This window comes from Ochotona princeps, chromosome 8 (assembly GCF_030435755.1).
Source record: "Ochotona princeps isolate mOchPri1 chromosome 8, mOchPri1.hap1, whole genome shotgun sequence".
Taxonomy (NCBI): domain Eukaryota; kingdom Metazoa; phylum Chordata; class Mammalia; order Lagomorpha; family Ochotonidae; genus Ochotona; species Ochotona princeps.
The window spans coordinates 45055948-45079492 of record NC_080839.1 but is presented as its reverse complement, the minus strand read 5'-3'; the positions used below and the strand labels follow the sequence as shown (position 1 = coordinate 45079492).

General features: G+C 50.1%; 1 protein-coding gene across 1 annotated transcript; it reads right to left on the bottom strand.

Moving 5' to 3' along the window:
• Positions 1 to 1722: 1722 nt before the first annotated feature.
• VAX2 (ventral anterior homeobox 2) lies at positions 1723 to 23490 on the bottom strand. Its single transcript, XM_004582916.2, has 3 exons — positions 23256 to 23490; positions 5139 to 5326; positions 1723 to 2185 (listed from the first exon to the last, which is right to left on the bottom strand). The coding sequence occupies exons 1-3, from the start codon at positions 23488 to 23490 to the stop codon at positions 1730 to 1732; spliced, it is 879 nt and encodes a 292-aa protein (XP_004582973.2). The 3' UTR covers positions 1723 to 1729.
• Between the last annotated feature and the right edge of the window lie 55 nt (positions 23491 to 23545).

The window sequence follows — 23545 nt, the reverse complement described above, 5'->3', positions numbered from 1 at the left end:
TGTGTGTGTGTGTGCGTGCGTGCAGCAGGTAAAAAGCTGCCTCCTTTGGTACCTGTATGCCATATGGCTCTAGTTTGTGTCCTGGCTCCCTGCTTGTGGTCTGGGAAAGCAATGTGGGATGTAGAAGATTTCTCTCTATCACTCAAGCTTTCAAAATACACAAATAAATCTTTACAAGAAATACATAAAAGATTAATTGATTTGAAAGGTGGGGGAGACAGAGACAGACAGAGACAGAGACACAGAGACAGAGGTCTTCTACACACTGGTTCACTCCCCAAATGCCTGCATAGGTGGGGCTGGGCCACTCCAAAGCCAAGAGTAGGAGCTCCATCCAGGTTGTCTAGATGGGAGGTAGGGACCCAAGTGCTTGAGCCATCATTTGTTGCCTTCCAGAATGCAAATTAGCGGGAAACTGAATTGGGAGTAGCTCATACTGGAAGCAGGCACCCCAAGCTCTAGCTTACTATGCCACAGTGACCACACTGCTGCACAGTTGAACACTTCCTGGGAATGGGGCTGATCTCCCTGGCCTGATGTTAGGGCCCTCTCTCACCTTACATTCATTCACTTTCAGGTGCCTGCAGTCCAGCTGGAGGGTGTTTCAGGCAGCAGGTAAGTCACGGCTGGGGATGCCTACCTCCCAGATTGTAGTGCCTGGTTTGAGTCCTGGCTGCTCCACTTCCAATCCAGCTTCCTACTAATGTACATCCTTGGGAAGGCAGCAGTCATGGCTCAAGGGCCCCTGCCTTCCCCAGGGGAGCCCTGGCATGAGTTCCTGGCTCCAGCATTAATCTGGCAGTTGTGGGTATGTGGGGAGTGAACCACTGGGTGGGGAAGATCTGTCTTGGTCTGTCTGTCTCCCTGCCTTTCAAGTAAAAAGAACATAGATAAAAACAGCACTAACAGGAAGTACAGCTGGACTCTGCCTTGCACATCTAACTATGTGGAGTTACAAGTTAAGCAGTGCCCAGACACACCTGCAGACAGTGTTCTAGGCAGGACCTAGTGCAGAGCCCTGGGGGCCATGGAACAGCCAGAGCTCTGTGAGTGGCCCCAGGCAGGTACACAAGTGACAGGGTGACAGGGACCACACGAACACGTGGTACCCAGGCCAGCTGTCCGAATGGAGGCTATGCTACAGTTAGGGCAGCTGGAAGTCCTCCCTGGGCTTTCTCCCCACACATCAGCAGTCATTGCAGAATAAAGTCAGCAGGCAGTGGCTTGAGCAAAGAAAGCCACCTGCTTCACACACTTCCCGCTGGGAGGTCCCCTTGGCTGTGAAGTCCCCTCTGGCTGCCTCTGAACCCTGGCCTCACCTATTAGTGTCCACCCTCTGTGGGGAGCTGGTTGCTCCCCACAGTCCCCGCTCAGGGGCTTGCAATGGGTTTCCCAGCCTTAAGGGTAAGACTAAGAGCCAGGTGTCCTGGCCACCCACCCCAGCGCCACCCCAGCGCCAGCCCTTCCCGTAGCGGCCCCCCACCCCCTTGACTCCATTTTCCGGAATGAGGTGGGGCTTGCAGGGACTGTTCCCTTCTTGTCATTGCTTTCTTTTTATTTCAGTGAAGACACACACGCACACCACACTCACACACGCCGTCCCAAGGCTTTGTGTTCGAGTCTCTTGGCCGCCGCTTGCCGTGCGGGGCCCCTGGCTCGGTGCCCCACTGGGGCGCAGGAGGCTGGAGCGGGGTTGTGCTCGGGGACACCGCGCGCCGCACGGGGAGGCTTAAGTGCTGGCCTTCTTGCCGCCGCCGCTACCGGGACTGCCGACTTTCCGCTCCAGCCGGTTGTAAGGCTCGAAGGCCGAGGAGCCCAGTTCGTAGCCGGCCGACAGGTCCAGCAGCGGGGCCGCCGAGAAGCACACGGCGGGCAGCGGGGGCGGCAGCGGGGGCGAGGCTGACGGCGGCGGCAGCGCGGGGAGGCGCGGGGATGAGTTCCTGGGGTCGCCCAAGGAGGTGCTCCTTTGGCCGGCAGGCGGCAGGCCCGGCAGGCCTGGCAGGCCGGAGGTCAGCGTCAGCAGGCTGGGCGCCCTGGGCACCGACAGCAGGCGGCCGTGCTCCAGCAGCCGCAGGATGTTGGAGGTGGCGAAGGCCTCCGAGGCCGAGGAGGATGCGCGCTTCTCCAGGTCCCTGCTCTGGTCCTTCTTCTGCTTGGTGCGCCGGTTCTGGAACCAGACCTTCACCTGGGAAGGGGTGACAGCAGGGTCAGGGGGGGAGGGGCGGGACAAGGGCCCAGGGCAGGGAGAAAAGGGAAAGAAGGCAGAGGGCCGGGTCATGAAGGCCTTCTTGTAGCCGGCTTGGGGAAACCCATCAGGGACCCCAGGCCCCCTGTCACCCCTTTCTGTTTCCAGCTATGAACCCTGTTACCACCAACTCCAGCCACATGGGCTGCTGACTTCTCTAGAATTTCTAGAATCCTCTATACCAGTTCCTGCCACCAGGTCTTCATCGTTACCCTCCTAGTCTTCTGAATCCTCCTCTGTGCCTTCCCTGGCCTTCACATCTAAGCTGAACGTCCTCTTCCCCAGAAGGCCCTCTGCCTGACCGCCCAGCAGTCACCACCCCATGTCATGTCCTCACAGAACCTGCCGCTCTTGGAAATGCTGTTTATCTACATGGATGTAAGACACATGAAGGCAGATGCCGGGTCTGTGTTGTACAAAACAGAGATTCATTCTATGTAAACAACCTTGGGCCACTTAATGAACCTTTCTGAGGCTTGGTTTTCTTAAAGGGGCTAATGTTCGCAATACAGCCATCTTCTGTAGATTAAATGTGGGACAGGAACTGCAGCAAGAGGGTTATCAAAATGCTGGTTCGGGCCCCAAGTGCTCTTCTTCCAATTTGGCTTCTTGCTAATGTTCCTTGGAAAGATGCAGATGATGGGCCCTGACACCTGCAAGGGAGACCATGATGGAGTTCCTTGCTCCTGGCTTCAGCATGGCCCAACCCTGGCTGTTTTAGACACTTGGAGAGTGAGCCAGAAGATGGAAGACCTCTCTCTTTCTCTCGATTCCTGACTCCTTGCTAATGTACCTGGGAAAGCAGCAGAAACTGATCCAAATATTTGGTTCCGTGGTGCCCATGTGGGAGACTAGGATGGATTTCTTGGTTCCTGGCTTTGTCCTGGCCCAGTGCTAGCTGTTGGAGTCATTGGAGAGTGAACCAGTAGATGGGAGATCTCTCTCTGTCCTCTCCATTTCTCCCTGTCTGACACTCTGCACTTTTTTTAAGATTTACTTTTATTTTTATTAGAAAGATCCTCAGAGAAAAAGCAGAAACAAAGATCTTCCGTCGCTGGTTCCCCAAACGGCCGCAATGGCTGCTGCTGAGTTGGTCCGAAGCCAGCAGCCAGGAGCTTCTTCTGGGTCTCCCATGTGGCTGCAGGATCCCAAGACCTTGGGCCGTCTTCGACTGCTCTTGCATGCCACAAGCAGGGAGTTGGATGGGAAGTGGAGCAGCAGCCAGGACATGAGCCAGTGCCCATATGGGATCCTGGTGCTTGCAAGACAAGGATTTAGCCTCTGGGCTACTGCGCCAGGCCCTTTGATACTCTGCTTTTCCAGTAGATTTTCTTTTTAAAGGAAGGTCTTCTGGAAGAGGGCTTAGGCTTGACCTCTGGGGAGGGCTAAGTGATGAGATGCATGGCAAAGGAAAGGTAAGGACCAATGATGTGGCTGCTGCTGAGGGTGCCAGGGTATGAGCATGGCTTCAAGGGGAGTTTAGGGTAAAACTTGGTGTTTTGAGCAGACGGTGATTAGGACAAAGATACAGAGTAGGTTTTGGTTCTGGGCTGTCTCAGGATTTGAGGGGATCTCCCTGACTTCCCCTGGAGCTTCAGCCTGACCCAGTAGCCGCCTCTCAGAGCACTGGCTGGCTTCCCTCCCTGCCCTTTCTCACACTGTGTGCACAGCTGGAGGGAAGCTGACAGAGTTATCAGGGGGCTGTGTAGCAGCAGCAGCAGCAGCAGCAGCTGGAGGGAGCAAGTCCAGGTGGAGCTGGCCAGGCCCTGCAAGTCATCAGGCCCTCCCCAGCAGGCCTGGGTTCCCGGCCTTGCCCTCCTTCTCTTGGGGTGCCTTTCTTTCTACCCTCACCCCATTCAGAGTTCCTGGCTTACTGCTCCTGTGTGTTCAGGGGTATCTGCTCGCCCCCTCTGAAGGGGGCCGGCCAGCCAGAGGGAGGGTTGGGGAGCCTTGCAGGACTAGAGGAACTGTGTTGGGACACAGCATGAGAGTTGGGCTGAAATGCCGTGGGCGTGTCAGGGACAAGATCAGCAGCCACACACAGGGCCTCCTGCAGCTTCCCTGCTTTCCTCTCTCCCTCCCTTCATGGGTCTGGTTTGGGTTACTGTTTACAATGCAAATATTGGTTGTCCTTCATAGGGGAGATCCAATTACTTGCTGGAGCTGACCTGAAAGTCTCTGAGACACGTTTTGACAAGTGGGGACAAGGTCATCAGATGGGTGCCAGAATTCTTGCCTCAAACCCAGCTCTGTGGGGTGAGCCTTTGGCTTAACAGATAAACCCCAACTTGGAGACACCTGCATCCCACATCGGAGTGCATGGTTTGAATCCTAGCTCTGCTTCCAATCCAGCTTCCTGCTGATGCACATCCTGAGAGGCAACAGGTAATGGCTCATGTCCTGAGGTTCCTGCCACCCACATGACAGACCTAGAATGGATTCTAGGCTCTTGGCCCAGCCTCGGGTTGCAGTCATTTGGGAAAGTGGGCCAATGAATAGAATGACTCTTTCTCTCTCTTAGCCTTTCAAGGGAAGATAGATAAATTAAAACACTTTTAAAGTTCTGGAACTTCATAGTTGGATCAGATAGTGCTAGCATCCCTCATAGCACTCTCTGCATCTTGAGTTCCCCTCCTCCTCTTCCGGCTGCTTCCTGTGTTCACCAGAAGCACCTGCTACATCTGGAAGGGCCCAGTTAGCATTCACTGACTCCCTCTTGTTAGTGCTGTATTTATTTACTCTGATTTCCTGCAGCTTTGAATTTTTCCTTCATGCGTGGCTGAACTCCTTCAAAGTTGGGTTTCCTTGTTGCAGCCTACAGGTCTCACACATACCCCAGGAAGTTTCCGGACTGCCAGGATTAGGGCAGAAGGGTCTGGCCCTGGGCCCTTACCTGTGTCTCAGACAGGTTCAACTGGCGAGCCAGCTCAGTGCGCTCACGGCCCACCACGTACTGGCAGCGCTGGAACTCCATCTCCAGGCGGTACAGCTGCTCAGCCGTGAAGGATGTGCGTGTCCGCTTGGGTCGGTCCAGGTCCAGGCCCTTGGGCAGGACAATTTCCCGAATGGTCCCCTTGGCATCTGTGGAGGACCGTGAGGGGAACCGGGTTAGTCTGCTAGCTAAGGAGTTAGGTCATCAACAAGCATCTGAGTTAGAGGCCATGCTATCCAAGAGCTCTTGGGGCCTGGGCTTGGCTGTGACAATGAAAAGTTGCTCATCCTTTTTGGGCTCAACTTCCTTGACCAGCTAATGCAGGATATTACATATAAGGGCTGGTTGTAATGTGTGGACCAGGACAAATATTACATCTGCCTCACTCTCACCCAATCAGACTGTGCTCTCTGTAAAGAACTGATGGAAATAAATAGATTGAGTCCTCCAGTATAGGGGAAATTGGCTGTGACCTGTCAGGTCAGGCTTCCTGGACACACCACTCAGCAGCCGTCTGTGTGTGTGTGTGCACATGCCTGTGAACATGTGTATGGGGAAGTCTGTTGCCTGTATGAGGAGGTGAGTTTGTGTGAAGTTCCAGGAGTTCCAGGAGGAGCCCAAGGCCAGGTACGATCACAAGGCTGCTGGGCACCTTACGGCTTTGGCCAGTCTCCGTGCTTGTACCTGGTCCTGAAGAGCAGGGCCGTCAGCTGAGCTCTGAGCCAGTGTCTTCTGCATGCAGCCTCCACAGTGACTTGGAGCCCACTAAGTAAGTACTGGGCACTGCAGCCCATGTCTGCTACGTAGTCCACATAAAGAACTAAGTATAATAAAGGGCTCAACAAAAGCCAGAAAGAGCTGGAGGTGGTGGTATTGTGTGTACATAGCAGTCATGCTCTGGTTCACAGTGAGATGTGTCCTGAGACCTCCTCCACTGGGTGACCTTGTAGAGGGACTAGCATGGAGTGTACATGCTGGAGGTCACACCCAGCGGAGCCTCCTGCTGTGGAGACTTGGCAGGCACAAGACTGTATTGTGGCTTCCTGCATGGTGACCTGTTGCTAGCTCTAGCACGAAAGTATAAGTATGGGCCCGGTGCCTTGGCCTAGCGGCTAAAGTCCTCGCCTTGAATGTGCCAGAATCCCATATGGGCACCAGTTCTAATCCTGGCAGCCCTGTTTCCCATCCAGCTCCCTGCTTGTGGCCTGGGCAAGCAGTCGAGGACGGCCCAAAGCCTTGGGACCCTGCACTTGTGTGGGAGACCTGGAGGAAGTTCTTAGTTCCTGGCTTCAGATCGGCATAGCACCGGATGTGCGATCACTTGGGGAGTGAATCATCAGGTGGAAGATCTTCCTCTCTGTCTCTCCTCCTCTCTGTATATATCTGACTTTGCAATAAAAATAAATCTTTAAAAAAAATGCAAAAAGTATAAGTGCTATTACCAGCCGTGACTGGCAGTGCTGGAGGCTTGTTTACCCCAGGATCTCTGCAAACATAAGTACAGGATGTCGTGCTACCACATTGCAGCAGCTGCTCCATGATCCTATATGCGGCCACTGCTGTGTCTAGTCCACCCCTGATGGAAACATCACTCTGGTGCATGAACTGGAGGGGTAGAGACGATTTCCCTGGAGCATCACACAGTGACCTGATGGCTTGAAACGGGTGATCAGAACATTTTATATTAAAAATTAGATTCTGGGGCCAGTGCCGTGGCATTGTAAACTAAGCCTCTGCATGCAGCACTGGCATCCCAAATGGATGCTGGTTCACGTCCTGGCTGGCTCCACTTCTGCTCTAGCTCCCTCCTTACGGACTAGGAAAGCAGTCGAGGATGGCTCAAGGACTAGGGTCCCTGCACCTATGTGGGAGACCCAGAAAAAGCTCCTGGTTCCTGGTTTTGGACTGACTTAGCTCTGGGCCCTTCAGGGGAGTAAACCAGCAGATGAAAGATCTCTCTGTGTCTCTTCTTTCTAATTCTGCCTTTCAAATAAAAATTTAAAAAAAAATAGATTCTAACAACTGGCAGCATTGTATCCTGTAATTGATGAAACCATTCCTAACAACTGATGTTGTAACAGTGAAACTGCTGACAAGTAGGTCAGAATTCTGGTGGCAGCAGGAGCTCACACCCCAGGCAACCCTGAGCAAACCCAGGGGACAGAGCTGCAGGACATCCACCTGCCTGCAGGGGGCGGCCACGGTTGGAGTTTGCAGCGTGGCCAGCAGTAGTGAAGGTGATGACTTCTCCCATCTGGTTGTCACAGCTGGAACTTTGCGGTTCTCGCTCTGGGCCAGGCACAGAGGTAACTACTTTAACCACCCAGTATCTTAATGAAATTGGAACCATAATCATCCCATTTCACAGGTGAGACAATAGAAGCCTGCCTTTAAGTACCTTACTCAAGGCTACACTGGTGATGTTTCATAGACGCAAAGACACCCTCGTCTTATATAAGGAATACCCTCTTTTTTGTACTCCTTAATAATTCACTTAGTATGTTATGATTAAGGGAATATTTTTTTAAAAAAATATTATTTTGAAAGGCAAGGTGGCAGAGAAAGGGTCAGAAAGAGAGATAGATCCTCCATCTCGTAGTTCAAGTCTCAAATGGCCACAACAGCCAGGATTGGGCCAGGCTAAAGTTAGGAGCCAGGAATTTCACCTGTGTCTCCCATATGGGTGCAGGGGCCCTAAGCATTCAGACCGTCTCCTGTTGCTTTCCCAGGTGTATTGGCTCCACCAGAAGTGGAGAAGTGGAGCAGCTGAAACTCAAATATGGGATGGGACTGTAACCTGTGGCACCACAGTTCCAATGAAGAGAACTTAGGTTCTGGTTAAAATTTTCTGGAAGGTTCATCATTTCCCATGAAAGGGGCTGTGCTGGGAGGTGCTGTCTGCAGGGAGCTCCTTGTGAACTGCTGGGACTGGGTAGTCCTTCTAGAATCCTTCATCTGAGTTAGCCTGAGTGCCCTTGCTCCTAATTCCTCACATGCAAGGCTACTTCTGATTCCTGTTCACCCTTCAGGCAGCATATGAGGGCCCCCGACTTGGGACAGTGCCTCCCCATGGGAGACCTGGATAGACTTCAAGCTCCCAACTTCAGCCTGGCTCAGACCTGCTGTCATAAGCTTGCAAAGACTGAACTGGCAGATAGAAGACCTATCACTTTGTCTTTAAAATTAATTGATTTATGTCACTCTGTCTTTCCAAGAAGAGGAAAACAAATCTTTTGAAATATTACAGAATCATAGAAGTAGAAGACAGTCCAGTGATTGCCAGGCTTGAGGATGGTGGCAGGATGTAATTCCCAGTAGACAGGACAGTGAAGTCCCCTTGTGGTGACGCAGCAGATTTGTATGTTTGTGATGGTGGCTCTGTGGATCTACATAAATATGATAAAATGTGGAACAAACATCATGCCTCAGTACCCCACTGGGGTTTGGTTCCATGACCCCCTGTTGACACCAGAATCCCAAGATGCTTAAGTCTCTTCTATGACATGGTGCAGTATCTGCATGTGGCACATCCTCCTGCATACTTCCAATCATCTCCAGGCTGTAGGTTACAGATACAATCTGATTGCTGTGTAAAGAGTTGTTACATTTTGCCACCCACCTGGGAGAACAGGATGGAGTTCCTGGCTTTTATCTTCATCCTAGCCTAGCCTTGCCCAGGCCATTTCAGCTATTTAGGAAAGAGATGCTAGAAGATCTCTTTTTTCTTTTCCATCTTTTTTTCTGTGTCTTTTCTTCTCTCTCTGTAACTCTACCTTTCAAATAAATGAATGAATTGATGGATGGATAAATAAATAAATAATATACAAAACGGAATTAAGTATTTTGGTGACCTTAAATTGTCTTTTAGGAATAAAATCAAATTCCTTTCTTGTACCATAAGAATTCCTGCCTTATACCAAAAATAGCAATAAGTTTCAGGTGGAATATAGAGGATATTACAGACTGTAAAATGATGAAGTCATTGCAGGAAATATGGAAACATATTTTCTAGAACACTAGGCTTAGAAGGAATATTCTAAGGATACAAAACTAGAGGCTGCAGAGGAAATACAAGGACTGTATTTGACTACTAAAGCAAAACTTGTGTGGCAACAGTGCCCAAGTCAAGGTGAAATTCAAGAGCCAAGTTTAAAGAAAATACTTTTAAAGGGGACAAAGAAATAATATCCAGAATATGACATTGGATATAACTACATAAATTATTATATACATTATGTACATATGTAACTATATAATAACAAGATGCATTTTTTACAAAGGGGAAAATCTAACAGAAATGATCAGATAATCTGGGTCACCCACACAAATAGCCATAAAAATACCAATGTACACACAAAAAGATGAGCATAGCTCACAGCAGTCAGGATAATGAAAGGTCAAGCAACGAGAGAAAGCCATTTATCATCCACGGGTATGGAAAGACATCAGCAAATTATGAAATAAAGCAATGATGCCCCGGAGGAGGGAAGCCTACACGCTCTGTATTGTGGGAAGCACCCTACACTGCTATATGATTTAAAGGTTGCATTTATCAAGATTAATGAGGCAACTAACTTTTGCTCCAATTAGTTCATTTTAGGGGAAAAAAAAGGCTCCTGTGTTCCAAACTATTTACAGTAATGATGTTGCAATGTTATAATGTTTTTGCAGCATTGCTCAAAATATTGCAACCTTGAAATTATCTACAATGTTACCCACAGGGAAGTGGCTTAAGAATTTATTATATTATGAAATACCATGTATCAATTACCCACAAGAGCTAGTGGGGTCAGGCTGAAACCAGGAGCCAGTTCAACCAGACATCTCCCACAGGGATATTAGGGACCCAGGTACTTGATCTACCAGATGCTGCCTCCCGGAGTACCCAATAGCAGTAGGCTGGAATCAGTAGTGCAGTCAAGACTTGAGCCAAGATAAAGCGTGGGGAAGCCCCAGACTGTGTGTCTTAATTGTTGTGCTATTTGTTGACCCCCAACATATACTTGGTAAATATATTCTACAAGCCAGGTTCTAATCCAGTGTCTTAGGGTACAGAAGTTGGCAAGACAGACAAGGTTCTGGTCCTTGCATTGGAGGGAAGTCAGATAACAGATTTAAAATAGTTTATTTTAAAATAGTTTATGTTAAAGATTTATTTGTTTATTTGAAAGACAAGGTGACATGGAAAAGGAAGGAAAGACAGCGATCTTCCATCTGCTGGCTCACTCCCCAGATGGCCTCAATGCACGGGGCTGGAACAAGCCAGAGCTGAGTCAGCAACTCCCATGTGGATGGCAACAGCCACGCGCTTGGGCCATCTTCTGTTGCTTTTTCCAGGTGCATTATCAGGGAGCTATGTTGGAAACATTAGCCAAGACTTGAAATTGGCATGCCAATACAGTATGTTGGCATCACTGGTGATATGGTTTAAGAGATTGCTGTTAACATTAGCCTCTAAAACAATTTCTAACAAAAATAAATTAGGAGAATATTATTGTCTCTCTCCCAAGTAACAAAAACTCCATAAACATATTGTGTGTGTGTGTTGCCAGACCCTCTTCTTCCACTGTGCTAGTTCTGAAAGCAGGAGTGAAGACAAAGGTTCAGGGCCAGCTCTGTGGCATCAGCAGGTAAAGCCACTGCCCGCAATGCAACATCCCCCGAGAGTGTGAGCTTAGGTCCTGGCTGCTCCATTTCTGATCCAGCTCCTTGCTAATGTGCCTGGGAAAACAGAGGAAGATGGCCCAGGTGCTAGGGCCTCTGCACTCACATAGGAGACACAGAAGAAGCTCCTGGCTGCTGGGTTTAGCTTGACCTAGCCCTTGTCATTGCAGCCATTTAGAGAGTGAATCAGTGAATGGAAGATCTCTCTCTTCCTCTCTTTATCTCTGTAATTCTGACTTTCAAATGAATAAATAAGTCTTAGAAGAAAGAAGAAACATGATGAAGCTTTGTCAGCCTGGGCTTCCAAGGGCCAAGGTGAGCCCCTGAGCCCTGGGACAGGATCACACGAGGGACAGATCCACTGTGGCATTGTCAAGCATTTACCTTAGCCTTGTCTCTGCACAGAACCAAGCCCATCCTTACAAAGCTCTGGGGGGAGTTCCAGGGAAGCCAGGAGGGAAGGCCAGCTTTCACACAAAGGCCTCCTGTGCATAGACACTGGTTAGAGTGAAAACGCTTGTGAAGAGATGGAACAGGGCCTGAGTCGCTGTCCCTCCCTTCCTCTCAAAGAGGAGTGAGTTCTGAGGATGCGGAGGGCAAATTCCGCCCAAGCAGCCTTTGCTTGGGACGACAACTGGTGGCCATTTGGGAAGTGAACCAGCTAATGGGTACTTTCTTTTTGTCTCTCCCTCTCTAACTCTTTCAAATGAATAAATATTTTTGAAAAGTTTAAAAAAGGATAGTGCTTTTGAACAATTATCATTATTTGGAACAAAGTAATATATCCTAGTCTGCATGCAAAAACAAACATGGGGCCAACATTGTGGTGTAGCAGGTAAAATCACTGCCTGCAATGCTGGTATCCCATCTGGGTTGTTTGTGTCCTGGTTGCTCCACTTCTGATCCAGTTTCCTGTTAGTGGCCTGGAAAAAGCAGCAGAAGATGGCCTAAGTTCTTGGATCCTGCCACCCATGTGGGAGACATAGAAGAAACTTCTGCGTCCATCTGCTGATTCACTCCCCACATGGCTGCAATGGCTATAGCTGGACAGGTCCAAGGCCAGGAGCCAGGAGCTGCTTCCAGGTCTGCCATGTAGGTGCAGAGCCACAGATCCTTAGTCCATTTTTCTATGCTTTCCTAGGTGCATTAGCAGGGAGCTGAATCTGAAATGGAGCAACTGGTACATGGACTGACACCTATATTGGATGCCAGCATGGTAGGAAAAGGTTTAACCTGCTATCTAATGGTGCCAGCCCTCAAATAAAAAGTGTATATATAAATACATAATATAATATATACTATATATTATATACTATATATTATATACTATATAGTATATAATAGTATATAGTATAGTATATAATAGTATAGTATAGTATATAGTATATAATATATAGTATCCTAACTAGGATATTATATACTATATAGTATATAATATATAGTATATATAATATATAGTATATATTATATGTGTGTATATAAGCAGACATCATTTTAAAAAACAAGTCCCTAAACATTAAAAAGGTAAAAATTTTTAGGAAGGAAAGTAAATGACAGATTTGATATTTAGAAGCACAGGGAGAGTGACAACTGAAAGACAAATGACAGATAGGGAGGAAATATTGCTAATACATGCAAAGCTAAGGCTTATGCCTAGTGAATACACTGCATCTACACACCAGCAAGTGAAGTTGAGCATCCCACCAGAAAATGAACAGATGATTCAGAGAAGAACTATGAGGGGCTAGTAAGAAGAGGGGGTCAGAGAAAAGGGAGCAATAAGCCAGTGGCTAGTTGCCACCCTTGAGGTTCACTGGGAAATGTGCGCAGGTGTGGAACCCGGTTCCCTCATGTGCTCTGTTGAGAACAACTTAAAGTGATGCAATGGACCATGTTTGAAGAGCAGTTTCCTAATGCTTTCCAATTCAAGATGCGTTCTGTTTGTCCTAGGGATATTGGAGCCTTCTAGCCCAAATAAATGTCATCATAATGGATTGTTAAAAAAAAAAAAAAGGGTTTGTTGTTGTTATAGTGTGGCTTGTAAGAGGAGAAAAATAAAAAGGAGAAAGTTGAATGTTATCAGCAGGAGAGTCAGTGATGAGATCCCAGCAGAAGCGTCAGTGGCTGCTGTTGGCCAGAATGCTGCCCCTTTCCACACTCCAGCATAGAAGCATGCTCCTTGTCTCTGCTGAGTGAAACAGCACTGTTCACACACATGTGTAACTCTGTGTATCTGTGTCAGTGTATGCCCCATAAGGACTAATCGGGCAGGAAAAATATGACACGCTTCTGTGCTATCTGGAGAGTGGACACTGGTTGGGAGAGAAAGTATATCTCCCACATCATCTTGTTCATTTCCTTAGTAATTTGGTTTGCTGCCAAGCCTATGTAACAGAAAAAAAAAAAAAGAGTCGTAACAAAACATATCAGAGATGTGTATATATTATCATATGCTTATTTTTCTGCATCCATGGTTTAATAGGGGACTGGAAATATTCAGTAAAAAAAAAATCCACCTGTGCCAGCAACATTGTAATAGCATGTACATTGCATTAGGTGTAAGTCATGCAGAGATGACTTGAGGCGCTATGTGTGTGGATTATACGCAAATAGGATGTCGTGTTACATAAGGGATTTGAGTGTTTGTCCCCTGGAGCTTCTAAAATCAGGTCCCTCACAGATACAAGGAATAACTGCCTGTGCCTCTGTGTGTGTGTGTGTGTATAACATATCTTCAACTCTGGATGCAGAAGATATGTCTAACCAAGAACCAAAATATGAAAACCCTGAAGGAAACAACCATAAGATAGGATTAGCTTAAAATTTAGTCACAAGAAAGAAAGAAAGGAAGGAAGGAAGGAAGGAGGGAAGATAAAACAACTCTCATGCTAAGGTTTTCTTACGAAACAGAAAACCTAGGAGATGTTTCCAGCACATGTCACAGGAAAAGGGCTCCTTTCCTTGGTATACACAGAGTGCTTACAACTGCCCAAATACATAAAAAACGATAAGCACTCCAGTGGTGAATTGGCTAAACATACAAGTAAGAAATCCACAGTATAGGAAAGAAAAATAAAAAACGAATAGATGAGAACACGCCTCACCTCACTAGCAGTGAAAATGCTAATCGAAGTTTTGTTTTGTTTTGTTTTTTCATCTGAAATGGTCTGACTGTAAAACCTGGAGCATGTCGTGGGCTGTGTGTGTGTGTGCGCTTGTGTGTACTGGTAATGGTGCATTTAGATTCAGGTACTGAGAGAATAACTGTCTCCATGTGGCCTCCACATCCCAGGATTCAACCCACTGCTGATCAAAAATGTTCAGGAAACAAAACTGCCCGCTACTGAACATACACAGTTTTTTCCTTGTCATTACTCTCTGTAGAACACAGAATAACAACCCTGGCCATGGCACCTAGTTTAAACTGTCATAGAGACTATAAGTAATCTAGAGCTGACTCAAAGTCTGCAGAGGGCTGTGAGGGGTCCTGAGAAGGGACAATACCATTTGACACAAGGATTTGAGCATCTGCACATTCTTGTCTCTACCAGGTGTTCTAGAACCAACCCCTCTTGAGTACCAAAGAAAAACTTTAAATTCTTTAGACATGGAATTGTAAGAATATAGGCCTGGATTTAAAAAATTAACTCCTAAGGGCCTGGCCCGGTAGCCTAGTGGCCAAAGTCCTTGCCTTGCATGGGCTGGGATCCCATATGGGCACTGGTTCGTGTCTCCGTTGTCCCGCTTCCCATCCAGCTCCCTGTTCGTGACCCAGGAAAGCAGGACCCTGCGCCTGCATGGCAGACTTGGAAGAAGCTCCTGGCTTTGGATTGGCACAGCACTGGTCATTGTGGCCACTTGGGGAGTGAATCAGCAGATGCTATTATCACTCCCCAAATTAACAATCATTCCTTAACAATCATAACAAAATATACCACCTTGTATTCTGCAGTTTCCAAGTTGTAAGGTCAGCAATTAGACCTCTAACAACCATTTGCTCAAATAAAGATACAAACATATTTAGCACAGCATCACCTGTAGTAGTGACAGTGTGATTTCTATCCACAGGGAACTGAATAAACAAATAAATGAAAACTATATTGTGGGGTGTTATGCAGTTGTTAAAAACCATGTGCCAGCTCTAGATGGACATATTGCCATAAATATTCACTTGAAAAAGTAATTCACAAAAAATCAATTTTTGTGGGCCAGGCACAGAAGCCTGGTGGCTAAAGTCCTCACCTTGCACACACTAGAATTTCAAATGGCCAGCGGCCCTGCTTCCCATTCAGCTCCCTGTTCGTGGCCTGGGAAATCAATCCAGGATGGCCCAAATGTCCTGGTACCCTGCACCCACGTGGGAGACCCGGAAGAAGCTCCTGGCTTCGGATTGGCTCAGCTCCAGTCATTTCAGCCACTTGGGGAGTGAATCAGCAGATGGAAGAGCTTCTTCTCTGTTTCTCTTTCTCTCTGTGAATCTACCTTTCTGATAAAAATAAATAAATCTTTTTTTTTTTTTAAAGATTTATTTTATTTTTATTACAAAGTCAGATATATTGAGAGGAGGAGAGATAGAGAGGAAGTGGAGCCGCCGGGATTAGAACCAGGGGCCATATGGGATCAAGGCAGGGACCTTAGCCACTAGGCCATGCCACCAAGCCCAATAAATAAATCTTTTTAAAATCAATTTTTGTAATATGTAGCTGGTACATTTGTTTTTCAATTATAGGGAAAGTTTGAGAGACAAATCCTGAGAATGAAAGTATGTAATGGGAGAGAAATGAGGAGACTTCTACTTTTGAATCACATACTAAAGTAGGATGAACTGCTTTTATAATTTAAAAAGATTTTATGATTCATAAATAATAGCATAAAATTAAATGGTAAATCATAACTTCAAGAAGATGACCCAAGTACTTGGGCCCCTAACACCCATGTGGCAAATCAGAATGAAGCTCCCAGCCCCTGGCTTCAGTGCAAGACTGTTGTGGCCATTTGGGGGGTAAACCAACTGACCTTACCCTCTGTAGCTCCTTCTCTAAGTCTATGTTTCAAATAAATAAATAAACCTCTATAAAAAAGCAAACCATATTGAAAACAGTAAAATACTACCTATAAAAGAAATCAATCAGGAGAGGGTTATTTGAAAATCAGAACTAGCCAAAGGGATGAGAGACTATGTAAGACACAGCTGTTGAAGACACATGGAAAGGTGCTCGGCTTCACCAGTGACCAAAGAAGTGAAGACTAAAATGTCAAAGAGACTGAACACCACTCCACATTGCAACAAAGGTAGACAGATAATGCCCCATGCAAGGAGATGACAAAGTTGGCTAACTTGCCCCCAGAATAATTTGAAAATATCAAGGTATACAGTGGGAACAGGGACAACCAAATGCACCTGCAGGCATTTCTGGTGAGTGTAAATTGCTACTCTTATGGAGGACAGTTTGGTATTATCTTCCAGATTACAAATACAAGACATCCTTTGACCCAGTAACCCACTTAAAGGAGCTTCCCTGACAGGACACCCAAGTGTTGGGTAATGACCAGGCCTTCTTTAGAGAGCAACAGATAAGAGACCAGCTACATGTCCATAGGGCACTCATTACTCAATACACAATCTGCTCATCTCCTTCCTATAAATGCAGTACTATGTGTCTATAAACAAGTTATTTACACGTCAAGGTTGACTGGAGGAGAAGATAATAAAGACCGCCCACATTCACAATCAGTATCTTGAAGGACACATTAGTAAACTTGCAAAATGGATGCCTTCCAGGCAGTGTGCAAACCTGGCCGCTGTGGATTTAACAACAACAACAAAATGTTTCTACGCTTGGAAAAAGAACCCGTTTTGAAGGATCTCTTTTTACAATTGAATGAAGTTAAAATGGCGTTTCCACCCTTTGCAGCAGCGGCGACTGCAACTGTTAGGGATTTATCCCGTGGACATACTCGGAGGAGGGCTCCAGGAACTTTGCCTTGAAAGCTTCCCAGTGCTTCCATTACGAAAAAGCACTCCCCAGAACGCCCTCCAGAGCTTGGGATAAGAGTTGCCTCCGCCAGAGGGATAACTTGTTTCCACTGCACAAACTGGTTGAGCTGAAAAGATGATTGCTGCTGATTAAATTTTTCAAAGGTAAGTTACAAAACTGCCAACGTGCTTTACTTTCGCTTTTATTTATATGTTTGTGTGGAGCGTGGAAAAATTGCCTGGACGTTCACACCAGTAACAAATGGCTGTTTGGGCACAGCTGATTTAATTTTTTTTTTTTTTTTTTTTTTTGGAGCACTAGCCCCACCTCAATCCACCTGTCAACAAAGGGCCTGGCGTGAGGGGTCGGGGAGTGTTCCCCTGCCCCGACGTAACTCCCTGGGTGAAAATAGAAGGGGACCAGTATCCGGGAGTGGCTTTTGATTCCAAAGCTGAAGAAACAATGGCTTTCGCCGCCCGGGGCTGCAGGCAACTGCCGGGAGGGTAGGGTAGCTACGTAGTTGTTTCCCCACAAAGCTGCCTCCGAAAGCCAGACTCACTGCCCTCCTGGCCCTGTGCGGGCCGCGCGGGGCTTCGAAGCCGCTCCTCGCGACAGTTGCCCACCTACCTACGGAGCGCGGGTGCGGGGGACAGGTGGAGACATAGCGGACGCCGATTTTCAAGCGTCTTTAGAGTGGCTCCGGAAGAGGTGGATTGCTTGGCAATTCCATTAATAATAAGCGCTATGCCCCTGGTGTGCTTGCTAGCGATGCTTTGGGCTCGGCCCTGCTTGCCATCCTTTCAGAACACTCGTCCTTCCTGGCTGGCGCCCTCATAGCCGTGAGCAAACTCCTCTCATTTGTTGGATGTGTATTCAGTGAGTACCTACTGAATGCTTGGAACAAGTCTGGGGACGTCGTGTAGGTAGGTGCGCACGAGCCACAAGGGCCCACGGGTCTCTGGCTTGTGGGGGCAGGGTCGGGAGGTCATCTCCAGAGCCGGAAGCTGCGCCTAGGCAGTCTCAGCCAGGTTAGGGTAGCGTGCAGGAGGAGCGCACGCACGTTTGTGTAAGCAGTCCATGAACCCACAAAGTCAAGGCCTTGCAGTGAAGACTCGACGTGGGTCTGGGCCGTGGCAAGCCCCTGCAGCTGCGATCTCATAGCGCTTTGTCCTGGGTACCCCCGCTCTTGACTTGGTAGCCAGGATCCCAGCCCCCCAGGGGTGGGAGTGAGGAGTCAGGTCCCAGGGACTCTTGGATAGGTCCGAACTTGGCGATCTCACAGCCACAAAATCCTCGACCCGTTCTCCGGGAAAAGTGGCTGTTTTAGATAAAGCAGACGGAAAATAGATGCAAAATTCATTCATTCTGACAGACCTCTCCTTCCTGGTTAAAACAGAAATCAAAGAAATTTGGCGAACCAGAGGAAGGCTTGCAGCCAGTGGGTGGTAGAAAAAATGGCGACCAGGCCAACCAAAGGTGTAGATGTGCCCTTGTGCTGCAGCGATGCGCAGCAGGCAGGGATGCTACCTTGGGTGTAGCCGCGCCGGGTTTGTAAGCCCCGGCCCCAGCCTCCGTGTCCTGCCTTTGGAGAGTTCCGGGGCTCCCGGGCTTGTGGACTCACCCCAGGCTACCTTCCCTGGTCTGTGAATGGGGGAAATTGGGGAGGAGAAGGTAGAGGTGGCCCCAGGAGCACTGGGTCCCATGACAAGAGAAGGCGCTAGCTAACCCACCCCGCGGGGTTCCTGGGAAATGCAAACTGAATTCATCATGCTTCTACGTTCCTGTGGCGTGCGTGTGCGTGTGCATGTGTACTTGTGTTAAGGAAAAAGAAAGACTAGACCAGAGGTGAAACCTGGCTCCAAAGTGAGAAGGTGGGTGTGCTGCCATGCCCAGAAAGACCAGGACAGCCCCTTGGGCAGGGGTTTGGCCTAGGGGAGAAGGCACCTGTGTACCCTGTGGGAGTCCCTGGGTTTTCTTCAGATTCCAGCTTCCTGCGAATGCAGACCCTGGGAGGCTGCCTGGGTAGCAGCCTGGGTTGGAATACCTGTCTCAAGGGTTGGAGTCCCTCACTTCTGGTTGGATGGGTGTGGGTGTTTGTGGAGTGAAACAGTTGGTGATGATGGTGATGAGGATGGCAATTTTCTTGGCAACTCTAAGAAAATTAAGTAATCTAAGACCCACCACAAATAATAATAACAATAATATATCAAAGCAAAACCAAAATCGCCAAGCACAGTCCCCTGTATGAATTTTGCAAACTTGGCAGGTGTCTTTAACTTGGGCACTGCCGCAAATAATATCAAGCTCTCCCCCAACACACATACACACACACACACACTCACTCACTCCACCACAAGCTCCCCTGCCTCCATCTTGTTGCCACAAAGCCCGCCTGCAGCGCCGGACCGGCACCAGCGCTCTGTCTCCCCAGGCCCTATGACTGCTGGAGAGTCGCAGAAAGCAAATGGATACCAGGCGGCTCTGTTTCCACAATCAGCTCCTAGAAGGAGCCCCCGACGCTGCAGGCCCCCGCGTGTGGTCTTCGGGCAGTGCGTGCGTGCGTGGGGGCTAGGGCCTGGCCTGCTGCTGGGTGTTCCGACTGTGGGATCTGTTGCCGCGGGGTTCTTGGCAGCGCTTCCTGCTGAGATTAGCCTGCCTTCCCCAGGACCTTACCCGGGCAGAAAGTGCCTAGCTGGAGGCAGAGGCCCAGCCCCCAGCGGCTGTGCGCTCCAGGGCTGGTGAGAGCCGTGTGGCAGGTGTGTCGGTGAGGGGCTGTGAGCCATTACTGCCAGGCAAACTGCGAGGAGCCATCCCTCCCGCTTCCGGAAAGGGGTGCCAAGGGTGCACGTCTCCAATGGGGTTTGGAGAACCGCAGAGGCAGAGCCCAGGTGTGAAGGGGCAAAATTTGGGTGAGGGAGGACGGGCAGCACAGAAGGTCGTCTGCTGTTTCAAGATAGCTGGTTGAATTCGCGTCGGGATTAATCTGGCAAACCCGTAGGTGCGCCTGGATTGTGGGGCAGCAGGGAGTTTGGGTTAGAAGGCTTCCGCGTCTTCGAATAGCGAATAGCGGGAGATCCCGGATCCAACGAAAAGCCGGTGCATGCTCCTCCACAGCTTGCGGAGAGGCTTGTTTATTCCAGTGGCTTCCCGCTGGCAGCTGGCTAGTCCTTTCCAAATGTGAAACAAAAAGATGCTCCAGATCCTCCTTCCTCGCCCCTCGCCGGCCCCTCCCGGGGTACACACCGGCCTGGGCACGGCTTAAGCAGCTGCAGGGCCTAGGCGGATGTCTGGCCGCCCTGGGCAGGCGGTGATGGAGTGCGGCCGCCTGCAGTGCGCTGCACCCCTGGCAGCCGTGCCTAGAGCGGCCTTCATTTTAACACACCGCAGACACCCTCGGAGCTGTTCCTTGAAGCGAGAGGGAAGGCTTCCAGGGTCCTGCGGGCAGAACTGGGGAAGGCTGTCCCGTGCTCGGCGAAGGGGCCCTGATTCTGCAGCGCTGGGCCGCTCTCCTTCCAATACTGCCAGCTCCCTGCGCCCTGGGCCTGGAGATCCGGCAAGGGCCGGGTGAGTTGGAAGAGGTCCAGGCCTTCTCCACCAGTGGCCTCAAACTACCTGCACCTCCTCAAAGGACAAAGTTTGGGAATCCTGCTGGGTCTTTGTAGTGTTAAAGACACACCTCAGATCCTTGAGCGCCCCCTACAAGGGGAGGGGGGCATCCCTAGGGACAAAGGAGAGACAAAGGAGCTGGTTCGGCTGCAAGGGCTGTTAGGCCAATGGTTTGAATCAACTTTCCCTAGTTCTGGGCAGAGAAATCCTTCAACAGCCTGCGTTGCACCCTCAGGCAGGGAGGTCAGAAAGAAAGTGGTGGAAAGGAGCCAAAGGAAGCGGAAGCGGGCCCTTCCTTCTGAGGGAGGAGGCAGGGTTGGGAAGACGCATCCCAGCCTCCCTTCCACCTTGCAAAGGTTTCCTTCTAAGGTGCTTGGGAGTGTGTGTTCTTGGAGCTTAAGGACTCAGGACTTCAGGGAGGGACTGGGGCCTAAGAATGGTGGACTTCCCTTCTACTGAATCAACCCTGCCTCATTTATCGGCGCCTCTCCCCTGAACCATGGTGGGCTTGAAGTGACCCTGGCTGGGAGGGATTAGTGGGGATGAATAGAGGGATATATGAGGGTCCCAATTTGACTTTCATTTTCATTGGGTGCATAAATATATCCACCGTGCTTTGTAGCTAGCATCTCCATGATCTAAAGAAAAGTGATTCTAAAAATAAGGGCCTCGTGCTGTGTGCATACACTTACAACAACAACAACAACAACAACAACAAAACGGCATCCTCTGAAGACACACTCAGAGGCATCGTGGCCTGACCTGGGTGGCCTTACCTTACAGGGTAGTGGGTTGGCTAAGTCATTCCACACCTAAAGATTGTCTGATGCTTTACACAAAATACATTTATTTTACACACTGGGCTAGTGGAGTACAGTAGGTGACAGATGGGCCCAGAACTCACAACAGCCCTAGCAGGAAAAAAAAAATTACCCACAGACCGGGTGTGAGGTGTCACAGGCAGGGACTGGGTTGGGGGCGGATGGAGCCCTGATTGTTTCATGTTCTGATGCCCAGCAGATGTCTACACTGGCCTCTCACACACTCAGGACACCCTGTAGTTTGCAAAATGCAATCTAGTATGATCCTAGGTTCCCAACCTGGGTCCATGTACCTGTTAGAAACCCCTGTGGTCTACCTTGACCCAAGCCTGCTCCCAAAGCAGCACTGGTCACTCGGGTGACCATGACTGGCACCAAGAATGTTTCTGAAATTCAAGGTTTCAGGATTCAAAGCAGGTCAGTCCTCAGTCACCTGCATGTAAAGCTGCTTCCCTGTCCCACCCTAGTCCTGCCCCCCCGCCCCCATCTCAAGGGCGCTCTCGGTGGCTACAGGAAGGTCCTGACCACACAGGCCAAGGTGTTGCAAAGGTAAGTTTAGCTACACTCAGGATCCTGGCGCTGGAGCGACCCTGGAGCCAACTTCAAGCCAGTGCACTGGCCCCAGGCCGAGGACAAGAAGCTAGCTCCGGCTGGTGGCCTCCAGAGGCTCTGTGGCTGCCAGGAGGGGAGCGCGGAAAGGGGAGGCTGGAGAACGCAGTGGGAAGAAGCCGAAGGAGTCCGCTAACCCAGGCTTTGGGAAGGCGGGGCCCGCAGACTTCAGGTTTGGCCAAAGGGACTAAGCTGGGGGTGTGGGGTGGGGAGACGGCATTCAGATCCCATCCCCTTCCCAGCTCGCTGGGCAAGGCCCGATTCCAGTGAAAGAGGATTCCTTAGCTTCGAGTAAGGCTCACGTTGGGGGTCTGGGGAGTCCCGGTTTGGCGGGATGCTTTGCGGGAAAAACGTGCTGGGAAGGCGAATTTCGTGCCAAAAATGGCCGGGAAAAGAGAGCAGAGCCGAGGAGCGACCGAGACCGGGAGAGGCGAAAGGGCAGGAGAAGGCAGCGCCGAGAGTCGGCTGGGCCCTGACTCCGTTAGAAGTGGGAGCCGAATGAGCGAAGCCCTAGCGGGAGAGCGCGGCGTACGCCACCCTCCGCATCCCGTACCCTCTGCCGGCAGCAACCTGTGCGGGTCCCGGATCCTGGGGATGGGAGACCAGGCGGCCGTGCGCCGGATCCCTGGCCTTTTCCTCCCGCGGCTGCCGACGCTGGCCTCCCTACGTCCTGTCCCCGCGGAACGCGCGTGACGCCTTTCCCCCTGCATCTGCCGCGAAGCACGTGGGGCGGGGACTTGGCTCTCAGCATCCCGCGCCCTGATCTCTGCCCCCGCCAGAGTCGCCCGCAGGGATGGGCCTAGAGGGAGGGGACGGGCTCCAGGGGTTGAAAACTGTAAGGCCGGGCCGGCGGCGTGGCCTAGCGGCTAAAGTCCTCGCCTTGAACGCCCCGGGATCCCATATGGGCGCCGGTTCTAATCCCGGCAGCTCCACTTCCCATCCAGCTCCCTGCTTGTGGCCTGGGAAAGCAGTCGAGGATGGCCCAAAGCTTTGGGACCCTGCACCCACATGGGAGACCTGGAAGAGGTTCCTGGTCCCCGGCATCGGATCGGCGCGCACCGGCCCTTTGCGGCTCACTTGGGGAGTGAATCATCGGACGGAAGATCTTCCTCTCTGTATCTCCTCATCTCTGTATATCCGGCTTTCCAATAATAATAAATCTTAAAAAAAAAAAAAAAGAAAGAAAACTGTAAGGCCGAGGAGCAGACACCTCTTCGGTCTGCTCGGCGCTTTGTCCCCTGCACTCAACTGAGTCCAACACACAATAGACGCTCAAAATATTATTCGCTGAATGAATGACTGGATGGTGAATGAATGAGCACATGAACTGGAAAGTGGGTACTGCCGAAGGGGTTTGATGGGTGCCCTCGGGGACCCTGGGCTGTTGGCCGTCCCCTTACCTCGCACCAGGATGCGGCGGCAGTGGTCCGCCTCGCCCGGCCCGGGCTGCCCGTCGCTGTCGCCGCCGCTTTCCCGGGAGCCCGCCGGGCTGGAGGCGGAGGTTCCCGCAACCTCCCTTGGACTTCGGCAATCCCCGTCGGCCCGCGAGTCCTCCGTTCCGCCAAGGTTCCCGGCGCGCCTAGACTCCGCCCGGTGCGCGGGGCCGTGGTCGCGTTCGGCGCCCCCATCGCCCATGCCGCCCGCAGCAGCCTCCCTCGCCACCGCCTAGCCAGCCTGGGCTGGCCGAGCC

Coding starts and splice junctions, on each gene's coding strand:
- VAX2 (XM_004582916.2), bottom strand. CDS start 23,490: ATGGGCGATGGGGGCGCCGAACGCGACCACGGCCCCGCGCACCGGGCG. Junction 5,327..23,255: donor CCGCCGCATCCTGGTGCGAG/GTAAGGGGACGG, acceptor GGTCCTCCACAG/ATGCCAAGGGGACCATTCGG. Junction 2,186..5,138: donor TGAACCTGTCTGAGACACAG/GTAAGGGCCCAG, acceptor ACCCCTTCCCAG/GTGAAGGTCTGGTTCCAGAA.